At 67.7% G+C, this 13,680-nt stretch overlaps 3 protein-coding genes across 3 annotated transcripts; 1 reads left to right on the top strand and 2 right to left on the bottom strand.

Moving 5' to 3' along the window:
- Positions 1 to 7: 7 nt before the first annotated feature.
- Positions 8 to 2,994, bottom strand: EMIHUDRAFT_208142 (hypothetical protein; the record flags this gene model as incomplete). Its single annotated transcript, XM_005773403.1, has 6 exons — positions 8 to 70; positions 239 to 319; positions 1,344 to 1,527; positions 2,153 to 2,283; positions 2,386 to 2,763; positions 2,965 to 2,994. Coding segments are annotated over 6 exons (867 nt in total), but the record flags the coding sequence as incomplete, so codon positions are not given.
- A 533-nt stretch (positions 2,995 to 3,527) lies between these two features.
- EMIHUDRAFT_46682 (hypothetical protein) lies at positions 3,528 to 3,857 on the top strand (the record flags this gene model as incomplete). The annotated part of the gene is made up of 1 exon (XM_005773402.1): positions 3,528 to 3,857. A coding segment is annotated over one exon (330 nt), but the record flags the coding sequence as incomplete, so codon positions are not given.
- A 5,473-nt stretch (positions 3,858 to 9,330) lies between these two features.
- On the bottom strand, positions 9,331 to 10,071 carry EMIHUDRAFT_45377 (hypothetical protein; the record flags this gene model as incomplete). The annotated part of the gene is made up of 2 exons (XM_005773401.1): positions 9,331 to 9,684; positions 9,844 to 10,071. Coding segments are annotated over 2 exons (582 nt in total), but the record flags the coding sequence as incomplete, so codon positions are not given.
- Positions 10,072 to 13,680: the final 3,609 nt, after the last annotated feature.

Genomic DNA, 13,680 nt, shown 5'->3' with positions numbered 1-13,680 from the left:
CCCAGACGTACTGCAGGTTGTAGCTCCAGATGGGCACGATCACCACCAGCCACAGAAGGATGAAGAAGACCTGACGGCACGGCCGGCCAGAGCGGCGGTCAGAACAGCGGTCAAAGCGAGTGGAGAAGGGGGGGGAAGCACGCGCGAGTGTCCTGCCCTCGCCCACGCCACGTCCCGGCTAGTACCGGCTAGCCAAAGGCTAGTCGTGACTAGTCGGCTGTGTCTCGGCGCGCGCCACGAGCGGCGCGATGCAGGCGTACATCACTCCGATGTTGATCACCATCATCGCCCGCGAGTACTTGTACGGGTAAGTCAGCCGCTGGCCCCACCTGCGCGGGGGACGCGTCGCGGGCGTGTCGTGGATGTGTCGCGGGCGTGTCGTGGATGTGTCGCGGGCGTGTCGTGGACGTGTCCCGGACATGTCGTGGACGTGTCGTCGGGGGAGAGAGACGTGGCAGACGTGGTCGGCGAGACATGTCTCGGAAGTGTCTCGGAAGTGCCTCTGTGGTGTCTCGGAGGTGTCTCGGAAGAGTCTCTGAGGTTTCTCGAAAGTGCCTCCAAAGTGCCTCTGAAGTGTCTCGGACGTGTCTCAGAAGTGTCTCAGAACTGTCTCCGAAGTGACTCGGAAATGTCTCTGAGATGTCCCGGGAGTGCCTCCGAAGTGTCTCAGAGGTGCCTCGGAAGTGCCTCGGAAGTGTCTCGGGAGTGTCTCGCACCGGCATCGACCCGTCGTGGTCGAGCGCGAGGTAGTAGCGGTCGCGCCGCGGCAGGCCGACGCCGGACAGAGGCCTACGGTGCTGCAAGACGCCGACATGAGGGCGGGAGGACGGTATTGTGCAGAGTAGTTGGAGCACTACTGTGTGAGTACGGGGGGGGGGTACGAATGCAGAGGATTCGGAGTACTGTGTGAGTAGGGGGGGCGAATGCAGTGAGTCCCGCTGGAATGTGGCCGAGTGCAGCGGCGTCCGTGTCCTCTCGCGCGCTGGTTGGAGTACAAGACTGCATCCTCCGCTTCCAGGGGCCGAGACGTGGGGGAGATACGGGGGGGAGATACGGGGAGATCTCCCGCTTCTAGGTAGGGGGGGAGAGAGGAGGGTAGCCTCCGCAGCGGAGGCTCCTCTCGCAGCGGCGCGCTGGGCACCGGCGAAGGCGAGCGGGAGGGCAAGCCGATCGAGCTTCGGAGGGAGAGGCGGCGCGGCGGGTGCAGGCTGCGCGGCGGTCGCAGCGGCGCCACGGCCTCCACCTAGCCCGGGAGGAGGGGGAGATAGCGCCGAGGTAGCGCCGAGGTAGCGCCGAGATAGCGCCGACATAGCGCCGAGGCAGAGCCGAGATAGAGCCTCCACCTCGCCAGGGAAGAGGGCGGCGAGCCGCTCCTCGAGCACGCTCGGCGGCGTGGCGGCGGGCGACACGCGCAGCAGGACGGCGTAGCGGTGCGGCGCCGGCTGCGCGTCCCACATGTGTCGGAGCCGCGCGTAGACGGGCCACTCGCGCCGCAGGAGCGACAGGTACAGCAGCGTGAGCAGGTACCTACACGCTCGCCTCAGCTCGGGTGATCTCGGGTGATCTCGCGGAAGGTGCGGGTGCAGCAGCGTGAGCAGGTAGGTGCATGCACACGACGGGCGCCCAGAAGCGGGCCGAGCCTACGCCGCGGACGGAGGCGTCAGAGTCCGTGCCATGGCCATGCACACGGCGATCACGGCTGGGCTTGCGTCTAGATGGGGGTGAGTGCGGCTGGGCTTGCGTCTAGATGGGGGTGAGTGCGGCTGGGCTTGCGTCTAGATGGGGGTGAGTGCGGCTGGGCTTGCGTCTAGATGGGGGTGAGTGCGGCTGGGCTTGCGTCTAGATGGGGGTGAGTGCGGCTGGGCTTGCGTCTAGATGGGGGTGAGTGCGGCTGGGCTTGCGTCTAGATGGGGGTGAGTGCGGCTGGGCTTGCGTCTAGATGGGGGTGAGTGCGGCTGGGCTTGCGTCTAGATGGGGGTGAGTGCGGCTGGGCTTGCGTCTAGATGGGGGTGAGTGCGGCTGGGCTTGCGTCTAGATGGGGGTGAGTGCGTCCGGGTGCGGCGGAGTACGCGTCCTCTCGAGTGCTGGTCGGACCACACACCGGCCCGCTCCGGCGCAGAGACCGCCATCATGCCACACACCCCAAGCAAACCAATGGATGTGCGCGGCAGGAGAGGCGCGGAGCGAGAAGTGCGTCTGAGTCTTCCGCATCTGCGTGTGCTGACCGGGCGGGAGGTGGTTGAGGGAGAGCGCCTCGAGCCCGCCAATGTAGTCCTTCCCCTCCTCGCCCCCCACCGGCGCGGAGGGCGGCGCGGGGAACGAAACCCCCTCGGGCGGCGGCGGCGGCGGCGGCAGCGGCGGCGGCGACGGCGCCGTCGCATTCACCGGCAACAAGACAAGGAAGGCGAGTGGCGCGAAGAGGGCGAAGAGTCTGAAGTTCATGGAGAGGAAGCGGATCATCATGCAGAGCTCGAGCGTGTACCGCGACTCGGGCGCCCAGCGAGGCGGCCACAGCAGCCACCGCAGCCCGCCGATCCAGACGTCGGGCGGCCACGGCTCGGCGCCGCCGCTCGCGCCGCTCCACGAGCCGGCAAGCGGCGAGTAGACCCGGAGCCGGATGGTGGGCGAGGCGTGGCGGAGGCCGAAGAAGAGGAGGCCGCAGCCGATCGCGATCGCCGCGTTGATCAGCGCCGTGGTGAGCAGCGCCGCCTCCCGCTCGGAGAACCACCGCGTCGGGAGCCGAAAATACGCCTCGCGTTCGCACTCGAGGCCGAGGAGTGGTGGTGCGCCGGGAGGCGCGAACGGAGGCGGAGAGCTGGGAGGCGGAGGCGGAGGCGGAGACGCGGGCGGAGAGCTGGGAGGTGGAGGCGGAGACGCGGGCGGAGGCGGAGGCAGCCCCGGCGGCGGCGGCGGCGGCGGAAGCGTCGGCGGGGGCGGCGGCGAAGGAGGCGCTTGAGGAGTGACGGCGACGAGCAGGAGGGCGGCGGTCAGCATGCGTGTTCTGTGTTGGGGAGCAGACGGTTTGACGGGACTGCTGTGGCTTTGGGCACGAGCGAGCGCCGTCGGCCGCCGGTTTTCTTTTTCTTCACAACCCCGGGCCCGAAATCTTCACCTTCCAATCTATCTATCTACACCTCTGCGTTGGTGTCCAGTCCGAGCCTCCTTTCTGTTTTTTCGCGGCTCTGTAATGCATGCCTTGATTTCTTTCTCACCCAGTCAGTGCTCACTCTTTTCTTCCTTCCACCTTCACGATTGTAAGGATTAATTTTTTGAAACGGCCGTCTTTGAAGACAGCTGACCATTTCGCGTTCGTTTGACCACAACCGCAGGTGACCGCCTGGCTGACCGCCTGGCTGATGGAATTGCCGAGCCTGCTGCCAGAGTTGTACCAGCCGGATGCCGCGCCCCTGAACTGGCTCGAGGAGGCCGTGCCAGAAGGCCAGCACACCGGCATCCCAAGCATATTATCGCTCGCCCATTGCGATGACGATGACAAGCCTGAACCGGCCGCCAAACGCAGCGCAAAACCTTGGACCGAGGAGGAGGACCGCGCAATCATCAGGCTGATCGCCAGAATCGGTACGCAGTTCCCAGTCATCGCGGCGCAGATGCACAACAAACGGACAGCCGATGCTGTGCGCAATAGATGGCACAAGCTGCAAGCCGCAGGCCTGGCAGAAAAATTTTCGGGCTCTGAAAAGCCGGAGCCGCTGTTGCTACGCCAGAAGGAGCGGAGGGGCTGGACGGCGGCGGAGGATGCAATCATCGAAGAGGGGGTTCGGAAGCATGGCTTAAAGTGGCGCTGCATCGCTGGCATGCTCACAGGGCGGAGTGACTCTGCGGTCCGGAACCGATATCTGCGACAGCATAAGACAGAGATGCCGCAGCAGATAGTCTCCACCGCCAATGCCACCGCCGGCTCTCCTCCGCTCTTGGTGGGGACGCCTGATGCCGGTCCCGGCGCGCCGGGTGTCGAGGAGCCGGTTTCATGGTTCGTGATCTGCGATTGAGACTTGACCCCACATGTACATGTATCATGTTTGTCATACACTCACTTTAGAGACGACTTTGGGACAGACGGACAGGTTATGGTTTGCGGTTACACAGGGCTCTCGGAACGCGCCCAGACCATCGCGACGGCTTTGGAAACCTGGACTTTGCTGGGCCATCGCGCATCCATCGGAGCACAGTCAGAGGAGTCTCCGTTTGGGGCCGGCTTCCCGCGTTTTTCTTCTTCTTTTTTTGAAAAAGTAAAAGAAAAGGCGCCGACTGCTCGCTAAAGGCTACACGCTCGCACACCACTTGCTGAGTGGCTCTCCCAGGCGCTCAGCCCACGGCGGAGGCACGCCAGGCGCTCAGCCGGGGGCATCATGGTCCGGATGTCTCTCTGGCATGGTGCCCCGCATCCGCACGGCGGTGACCCGCGACGAGTTTCGCGCGCTCCTCGCGGGCAATATCGCCTGCTTCTCGACCGCGTGTGTCGCCTCCGCAATCCTCGCGGACGCGGGCAGCGAGGCTCCGTCGCAGTACGAGTGCCCCTGCTTCAAGAGCGAGTGCCCCGCGGCACGATAGGGATCTTCGCATCTTCTGCCGCCCTCGGGCGGCGCAGCGATCTGCGCTCGCAAGTGTATTCCCTTCCTGGTCCCTCGCGATCGGGAGTGAGCGACATAGCTTCGCGAAGCGCTGTAGTATGGGCAAGGGTGAGGGTGGCGGCGCAAGTGTATCCCTTCCTGGCCCTTGAGATTGGGAGCGGTGGTGCGATGCGTTGCGGTACTCTGTATATGGGGAAGGGGGGAGGGGAGGCGTGTTTCTTTTTTCGCTGAAGCGAACTGTCACTGGCCCTCACCCGAGACTCGAGACGCTCGATCGCTCGAGACTCGATCGCTCGAGATCGCTCGAGATCACTCGAGCCCCGCGAGATCACCCGAGATCACCCCTGCGAGATCACCCGAGATCGCGACGCCCGCAGATGGACGTGCTGACCCTCGCGGCGACGGAGTGCACCCCCACCCTCGACGCCGCCGTCGAGGCGTCGATGGGCCCCGCCGGCCGTCCTGCGAGCAAGCCGCTCGCCGAGCCGTCGCTGCGCCACTTGCTCGAGGTGGTGCTCTCGCACTACGGCGGCGGGCGGCCGCCGCGCGGCGCCGACCCCTTCCCCTCGCGGGACGAGTCTGTCCGTGGGGCGGGCGGCGCGCGCGGGAGCGCGGAGAGCGTGCGAGAGAGGTGGGCGGCTCGCCCGACACATCGCCCGCGCCCGACGGCACACCCCCACCCCCACTCCCCTTGCGCTCCGTCGCGCCGCCCGGACGCACTTACCTGGTGCGGCCCCGCTCCCTCCGGAGCTGCCCCTCCCGCTGCTTTGCACGCACACCTCCCGCCGCCTCCCCCCAATCCTCGCGCTTTTGGTCCCCGTGCCGCAGGCAGCTCTCAATGCACAGCCTCCCGCTCGAGCCCGGCGCGGCCGAGAGCGGCAGGGAGGCGGGGGGGCGCGCGTCGGCGCCGGCGGCGGCGCCGGCGGCATCGGCGCCGGTGGAGATCGCCGTCACCACCGGCGGGCCTCTCTAGCCGGGCGTGCGGGTCGTGGTCTGTGAGCGACACAGTAGGTTTCTTACAGTACGTGTGGTTGGAGCGACAGTGGCGCGGTCTGAAGTACGTGTTGCGCGGGAAGCAGTATATACGTCAGTTGCAGTACTCGATGCCCTATGGGCCGACACGGTCGGTACCACAGTCAGCAGTGAAAACACTGGTACATACGTTACACCCTCGGCCACCGCATGCTCTATGAGAATGAGTGTGTCAGCGAGGCAACAGTACAGTGCCGTACAGACAAAGCCAAAATCCCTTCACTCAATCGTCAAGAGTAGCAACAGCGCGGCTTGCCTTGGCTGCCCCGCCGAGCTACCGCCGCCATCCACGCTCCGCCCTCAGCTTCTGCGAAGCAAACCGCAGCGCATTGCCGTTCTGCTCCACGGCGGCCAGCACGACCTCGCGGTCTGCCTTGAGCTCCCCAGACGCATACACCAGCGCCTCGCCGCGCTGCTGCACGGCGGCCAGCACGACCTCGCGGTCCGCCTTCAGCTCCTCCGAGGCGGACTCCAGCGCATAGCCGCTCTGCTTCACGGCGGCCAGCACGACCTCGCGGTCCGCCTGAAGCTCCTCAGACGCATCCACCAGCGCCTTGCCGTTCCGCTGCACGGCGGCCAGCACGAAGTCGCGGTCCGCCATCAGCTCCTGCGAGGCGTACCCCAGCGCCCAGCCGCTCTGCTGCACGGCGGCCAGCACGATCTCGCGCTCCGCCTTGAGCTCCTGCGGGGCGAACTGCAGCGCCACACCATTCTGCTGCACGGCGGCCAGCACTACCTCGCGGTCCGCCCTCAGCTGCTCCGAGGCGCACACTAGCGCCATGCCGTTCTGCTGCACGGCGGCCAGCACACCCTCACGCGAGGCGTACTTCAGCGCCCCGCCGTCCTGCTGCACGGCAGCTAGCACGAACTCGCGGTCCGCCCTCAGCTCCTGCGAAGCGTAGGCCAGCGCCACACCGCGCTGTTGCACGGCGGCCAGCACCACCTCGCGGTCCGCCCTCAGCTCCTGCGAGGCGTAAGCCAGCGCCACACCGCGCTGTTGCACGGCGGCCAGCATGAACTCGCGGTCCACCCTCAGCTCCTCCGAAGCGTGCTCCAGCGCCCTGCCGTCCTGCTGCACAGCGGCCAGCACCACCTCGCGGTCCGCCCTCAGCTCCTGCGAGGCGTAAGCCAGCGCCACACCGCGCTGTTGCACGGCGGCCAGCATGAACTCGCGGTCCACCCTCAGCTCCTCCGAAGCGTGCTCCAGCGCCCTGCCGTCCTGCTGCACAGCGGCCAGCACCACCTCGCGGTCCGCCCTCAGCTCCTTCGAGGCGTAGTGCAGCGCCTCGCCGTACTGCTGCACGGCGGCCAGCATCACCTCGCGGTCCACCCTCAGCTCCTGCGAGGCATACACCAGCGCCAAGCCGCTCTGCTGCACGGCGGCCAGCACCACCTCGCGGTCCGCTTGGAGCTCCTTCGAGGCGTGCTCTAGCGCCTCGCCGTTCTGCTGCACGGCGGCCAGCACGACCTCGCGGTCCGCCCTCAGCTCCTGCGAGGCGTACTGCAACACCCAACCGCTCTGCTTCACGGCGGCAAGCACAATCTCGCGGTCCGCCCTCAGCTCCTCCGAAGCGTGCCGCAACGCATAGCCGTTCTGCCGCACGACAACTCTCACGAAAGCGCGGTCCGCCCACAGCCCCTCCCAGGCGTGCCGCAACGCCCCGTAGTGTTGCTGCACGGCGGCCAGCACCACCTCGCGGTCCGCCCTCAGCTCTTGCGAGGCGTACTCCAGCGCCAAGCCGCTCTGCTGCACAACAGGCATCACGAACTCGCGGTCCGCCCACAGCTCCTTCGAGGCGTGCCGCAACGCCAACTCACTCTGCCGCACGGCGGCCAGCATCACCTCGCGGTCCGCCTTCAGCTCCCTCGAAGCGTATTGCAGTACCACAGCGCGCTGCTGCACGGCGGCGACAACGATCTCGCGGCTCGCCCTCAGCTCCTGCGAGGTGTACTGCAGCGCCCAACCGTTCTGCTGCACAGCCGCAAACACCACCTCGCGGTCGGCCCTCAGCTCCCTCGAAGCGAGCTCTAGCGCATCGCCGTCCTGCTGCACGGCGGCCAGTACCACCTCACGGTCCGCCCTCACCTCCTGCGAGGCGTGCCGCAGCGCCATACCGTTCTGCTGCACGGCGGCCAGCACGACCCCTCGGTCCGCCCTCAGCTCCTGCGAGGCGTATTCCAGCGCGGTGCCGAGCCGCTGCACGGCGGCCAGCACCACCTCGCGGTCCGCCGTCAGCTCCTGTGAGGCGTACTCCAGCGCGGTGCCGAGCTGCTGCACGGCGGCCAGCACCACCTCGCGGTCCGCCCTCAGCTCCTGCGAGGCGAACCGCAGCGCCCTGCCATTCTGCTCCACGGCAGCCAACACGATCTCGCGGTCCGCACTCAGCTCCTGCAAAGCCAACGGCAGCGCATCGCCGCTCTGCTTCACAGCGGCTAGCACCACCTCTCGGTCCGCCCTCAGCTCCTCCGAGGCGGACTGCAGCGTCGCGCCGCTCTGCTGCACGGCGGCCAGCACCACCTCGCGGTCCGCCCGCAGCTCCTGCGAGGCATACACCAGCGCCAAGCCGCTCTGCTGCACGGCGGCCAGCACCACCTCGCGGTCCGCCTTCACCTCCGCCGAGGCGTACCATAACACACCGCCGCTCTGCTTCACAGCGGTCAGCACCACCTCGCGGTCCGCCCTCAGCTCCTGCGAGGCGTACTCCAGCGCCTCGCCCCACTGCTGCACGGCGGCCAGCACTACCTCGCGGTCCGCCCTCAGCTCCTCCGAGGCGTACCGCAGCGCCATGACGCTCTGCAGCACAGCGGCCAGCACGACATCGCGGTCCGAAGGATCAGCCCTCAGCCTGGCACCGATGTGCCTCAGCCTGGAACCGATGCGCCGCGCGATCTCCGCCGCACTGCCCTGCTTGGCGACGCAGACCAGCTCACACAGCGCCTCGAGCTGCGGCACACCCAGCCCGCCGCTCTCGCGCAGCCGCCTCGCCAGCGCCTCCGAGTCGCCGGACGCCGGCAGCCCCTTCTCCTCGCAGAACGCCTTGAGCCGGCGAGGCGGCAGTAGCTCCAGCCAGGACAGGTCGACCTCCGCCGCTGCCGGCGCCGCTGGTGACTGCTCCTCCTTCTCCTTGCCGCCCACCTTTGCCTTCTTGGCAGCGGAAGAAGCCGACGGCGACGGCTCATCCGCCTTCTTTTTGTGAGGCGCGGAAGCGGAAGCGCCGGTGTCAAACGACGACGAGACGCCGGGCGCGCCTGGCTTCTCAGCCGCCGCGATGGACACTGGGGGCGCGGGAAGGGGACAGGACAGGTCAGAAGCGTGCAGTGTGCGCCGCGGCACAAGGCATGGCGGGGGGTGAAGCGAAGCGTGGCACGAGGGTGGCGCGATGATTGGCGCAAGGTGTGTGTGTGTGTGTGTGTGTGGGGGGGGGATGCGCGCACCCGGCCCGGCCGCTGGCGCCTCAGCGGGAGGCGCCGCGCCGTCCTGCTTGGAGGTCGCGAAGAGGGCAAGCGCGAGCTGCCGCTCCTCCTCCGCGTCCACCCTCGGAGGCTCCCGCGACGGACGTAGCCCCCGCGGCTGCCGCTCCTCTACGTCCATCTCCTCCACCGAGCTGGCGGCAGCCGCGGGGGCGGGGACAAAGGGCGGGTCCGTCGTGTTCTCACCAGCAGCGGCCGCAATGGCGATACCAGAGGCGGCCGTGGGCGGCGGCGCCGACAGCCACGGGTGCTCGAGGCACTGCTCGATGGTCGCGCGCGCATTCGCGTCGATGACGAGGAGGGCGTCGCAGAACTCGCGCGCGGCGGGCGAGAAGGGGCAGGAGCGGTTGTGCATGCGGTAGATGGCGTCGCAAGGGCCGATTCCGCTGTCGACGCTCTGCGCCAGCTTGGCGAACCGCCAGTCGGACGCCTTCGCCTCCTCAAAGGGGAAGAAGCCCGCGAGGAGGGAGAAGACGAGCACGCCGTACGCCCAGCAGTCGACGGGAGGCGCGTGGTAGCCTTCGGACGCGAAGAAGAGCTCCGGCGCCATGTACGACGTGGAGCCCACGCAGTCGTACTGCAGCACCGGCTTGAGGCTGCCGTCCGGCGCGAGCGGGACCTGGAGGGGGGGGGGGGGGGGGGAGGTTGAGTCGCGTGGGTGTCGGGTCGCTGGCGAGAGCCGCGCTGGGAGAGGTCAGAGAGAGACGCAAAGTGGGCAGGAAAGGAGGCAGGGGTGAAGCAAACGCACCGTGCAGGCGAGACCAAAGTCAATCAGCTTGATCGCGCTCGGGTCCTCGGCGGAGAGCATCACGTTCTCGAGCCCGACGTTGCGGTGCACCACGCCGCGCGAGAGGCAGTGGCGGAGCGCCTCGGCGATGCCTTTGGCGATGGGCCGCGCCGCTCGCTCCGACAGCTGGCCTCCGTCGCTCACCCGCTCAAAGAGCTCGCCGCCGCTGCACATCTCGAGGAAGAGGAACGTATCGCCGGGGTCGGGGCCCTCGACGAAGCCGTGCAGCCCGATGATGGCCGGGTGGCCCGCTACGCGCTCCAACGCCTGCGCCTCCTCGCGCAAGTCCGCCGCCGCGCCGCGCTTGGCTGCCACGTGGAGCGGCGGCGATGCCGTCCGGTCGACGGCGCGGAACACATGGGCAAACCCGCCGGAGCCGAGGATGCGGTCGAGGTTCACCTCGAAGCGCCCGACCTTTGCCCTGCCGCCACCGCCCTGGAGTCCCCCCTCGAAGTCGGCCACAGGGAGGCGCAGGGCTGCATCGGAGGAAAGGGGCGAGGGGGTGAGCGACGGCGTACAGAGAGGCAAGGGGTGGGGGAGGGGCGTGAGCGACGGGTGTGCAAGGAGGCAGGGGGGAAGGGGAGGAGGTGGGCCGGAGACTGCTCTGCGGGGGCATGGTGCGGCGGGGGGCGTGGCAACGCGCACCCGACTCCTCCTCCGCCTCGATCTCCTCCTCGCTCTCCTCCGCCCCGCTCTGCCTCCCCTCCTCCTTCTGCTTCTTCCGCTTTGGGCTCCTCGTCTCGTACCACTCCACCAGCCGAGCCGCCAGGTCAGGCTTATTGCCTCTCTTGTCCAGGCTCAGGAACTTGCAAGCGGCCAGCATCCCCCTCTTAGTGCCCACGTAGCCCACGTTGCCGGAGCCATCATCAGGTGTCCGGCGGATGAGGTGCTCCACCACCGCTAGCATGAACTCGCGGTCACCCTGCAGCTGCTCCGAGGCGAATTCCAGCATTGAGCTGTTCTTTTTCACCGCTCGCAGCACGATGCCGTGGTCGCCCCGCAGCTCCTCCGATGCGTACTTCAACGCGGAGCCACTCTGCGCCAACGCCTCCAGCACGAGGTCGCGGTCGCCCTGCAGCTGCTCCGATGCGTACTCCAGCGCGAAGCCGTATTGCTTCACCGCCTCGAGCACGACGTCGCGGTCGCCCCGCAGCTCCTCCGATGCGAATTCCAGCGAAGAGCAGTCCTGCTTCACCGCCTCCATCATGAAGTCGCGGTCCTTCTTCAGCTCGTCGGATGCATGCTCAAGCACCGACCCGTCGAAGGCAGACAGCTCATCAGATGCAGTACATGCCTTCCACACGACGCCGCGGTCGCTCCGCAGCTGCTCCGAGGCATGCTTGAGAGAGGAGCCACTTCGCGCCACCGCCTCCAGCACAAGGTCGCGGTCATCCCGCAGCTGCTCCGAGGCGTGCTTCAGCGCGTCGCCCTTCTGCTCCAACGCCCTCAGCACTACGTCGCGGTCGGCCCGCAGCTGCTCCGAAGCGTGCTTCAGGGCGTCGCCGTTCTGCGCCACTGCTTCCAGCACGACGTCGCGGTCGCCCTTCAAGACGGGAGCTGCGAATTGCAGCGCGGAGCCGTTTTGCTGCATCGCCGCCATCACAACCTCGCGGTCCTTTTTCATCTCGGGCGAAGCGTAAGAGAGCGCCCTCCAGGCGTGTCCGCGCTGCGACACCGCAGCCAGCACAATCGTGGGATTGTTCTTCTGCTGCTCCGAAAGGTCCTTGAGCGCCTTCCAATCCTTCTTCACCGCCTCGAGTGCCTCGTCCGCCGACTTTTTGATCAAAGTGAGCGGCGACGGCGCCTGCGCGAGCGACACGGCGGCCGCGGGTGGCTGCTGCGTCACCAAGCCCACTCCGACGACGCGCAGCTCGTCTTTCAAGCTCGAGTCGCCGCGCAAGTACAGGTCGATCAGCTTGAGCGCGTACGGCAAGTCGAGCTTGACGCAGACGATGATGGAACCCTCCTTGGTCCAGAGCACCTCGATCGCGTCGAGGGCGATGTGGCGCGGCCTGAGGTTCAGCCTGATCGCCGACTGAATGACCGTTTCGGCTGCGGACAAGTCGGAGGCCTCGCTGCCGACCTCCGAGGAGTAGCCGCTCGACTCGTAGCGGAAGTAGCCCTCCTCATCGACGTCAACGCAGATGCTCAAGCCCGGGCTCGTCTGCACCTCGTGCGACCGCCTCCCCCCGCGGCTCACCGTCTTCACCTTGAGCTCCTCCGGCGTCATGTCGAGCTTGCTGGCAAGCTTCTCCTTGAACTTCTCGCGGTCGAAAAGCGGCGGTCCCGCCAAGCTTCCCTCCATAGTGATGGTCATGACGGAGGACGCCGTGCTGCCGCCGCTTTGCGAGGAGGAGGAGGACGGCCCGGCGGACGAGCTCGCCACAGGCAGCGTCGCCCCTGCGCCTCCGCCGCCGATGCTAGGCAATGCCGCGAGGAGCGGGTGCATGCTCAGCCGCCGGGCTGTAGGGCTGGCGCTGCCGAGATCCTCGAGGCGCACGTAGCCGGCCGCACCCGCCTGCGTCAACTCCTGTGCGACGAGCTGCTGCCTCTTCGCCCGAAATGCGGCAGCCACCGCCCCCTGGACCTCCTCCTCCTGCAGCTGCAGCTGCTCACGCTGCAGTTGGCCAACGTACTGAGCGCCGACAACTGCCTGCGTTGACTGCGCGGCGGCAGCGGCAGCAGAGCTCGACGCGGCGGCGGCAGAGCTCGACGCGGCGGCGGCAGAGCTCGAACCCTCGACGCGGTCGAGCTGCTCCTGCATCGCTCGCAACAGTTCTGCCTGCTGCTCCGCCTGCTCGAGGCCGGAGGCATGCTCTGCGCGCGAGTACACGACGTCATGCAGCCTCGCGAGCCGGTCGCGCGGGCCAGCTGCCTCTTCGGCGGTGAGCAGCCCCGCCCGAACCAGCACCTCAAGCAGCGCGGTCGCCTTATCGCGAGCCTCGACGAACGCGGCATCGGCCATCGCTCCCCCGACAGCATGCGCCCAGCCCTCGTTGCGCACGTTGCAGACCTGCGCGCGAGATCACGGGGCATGGGAAACAGAACTAGAGTGCGGGAGGGCGAGGGCGGCACGGCAGCGACCTGCTGCAGACACGTCAAGACATCCTCCTCGAGAGGCCCGCACGCCGCAGTGAGCTTGTGCCCCTGCTCGCGCAGCGCCCAGACGAGCAGGCCAACGTCCCAGCGCGTGTACCCCTCGTTCAGGAGCAAGCTCTGCGCGTTCGGGTTGTTGAGCGAGGCGCAGTTGGTGGCCTCGCACACGCGCGGCGCAAACAGCCGCAAGTTGGGGCGTGGCGGGTCGTGGTGATGCCAGTCGGGCGCCGACGGATCGTCCACCACAATCGTCATCGACGCGCCGTCAGGTCGGATCGTACCGACTTTCGCGCCCGGCGGCAGCAGCGGCTCACCAGCCTCGCTCCGCAGCTCGACAGGGTCGCCCTTTTTGAACCACAGCTTGAGGCCGTGCGGAGGGCGGAGCGGCGCTCCAGTCGCATCGTGGAGCAGCACGGAGCCTCCTCGCAAGGACGCTCGATCCGAAACCTCCCGCAGAGGCAAGGGCTCACCAGACTGGATCAGCCGGCCAAAGCGCTCGCGCGAGGCGCTGCCGCTGTCGTCCCACGGCGTGTCCGTGTAGGCGAGGTTCCAGGCGCGGACGAAGGCGGGGCGCAGCGCCGTCGGGGCAAGCGTCTGGACGAGCTCGGTGACGCGCAGGAAGTTGTTCTCCTCTACGCTCATCAGCTCCATGCCCGTTGTGAGAGCCAGCTCACCCTCCACCTGCGACTTCTCAGCTACCGC

The sequence above is a fragment of the Emiliania huxleyi genome (assembly GCF_000372725.1).
Source record: "Emiliania huxleyi CCMP1516 unplaced genomic scaffold EMIHUscaffold_34, whole genome shotgun sequence".
Lineage (NCBI taxonomy): Eukaryota > Haptophyta > Isochrysidales > Noelaerhabdaceae > Emiliania > Emiliania huxleyi.
This window is presented reverse-complemented; position numbering and strand designations above follow the sequence as displayed.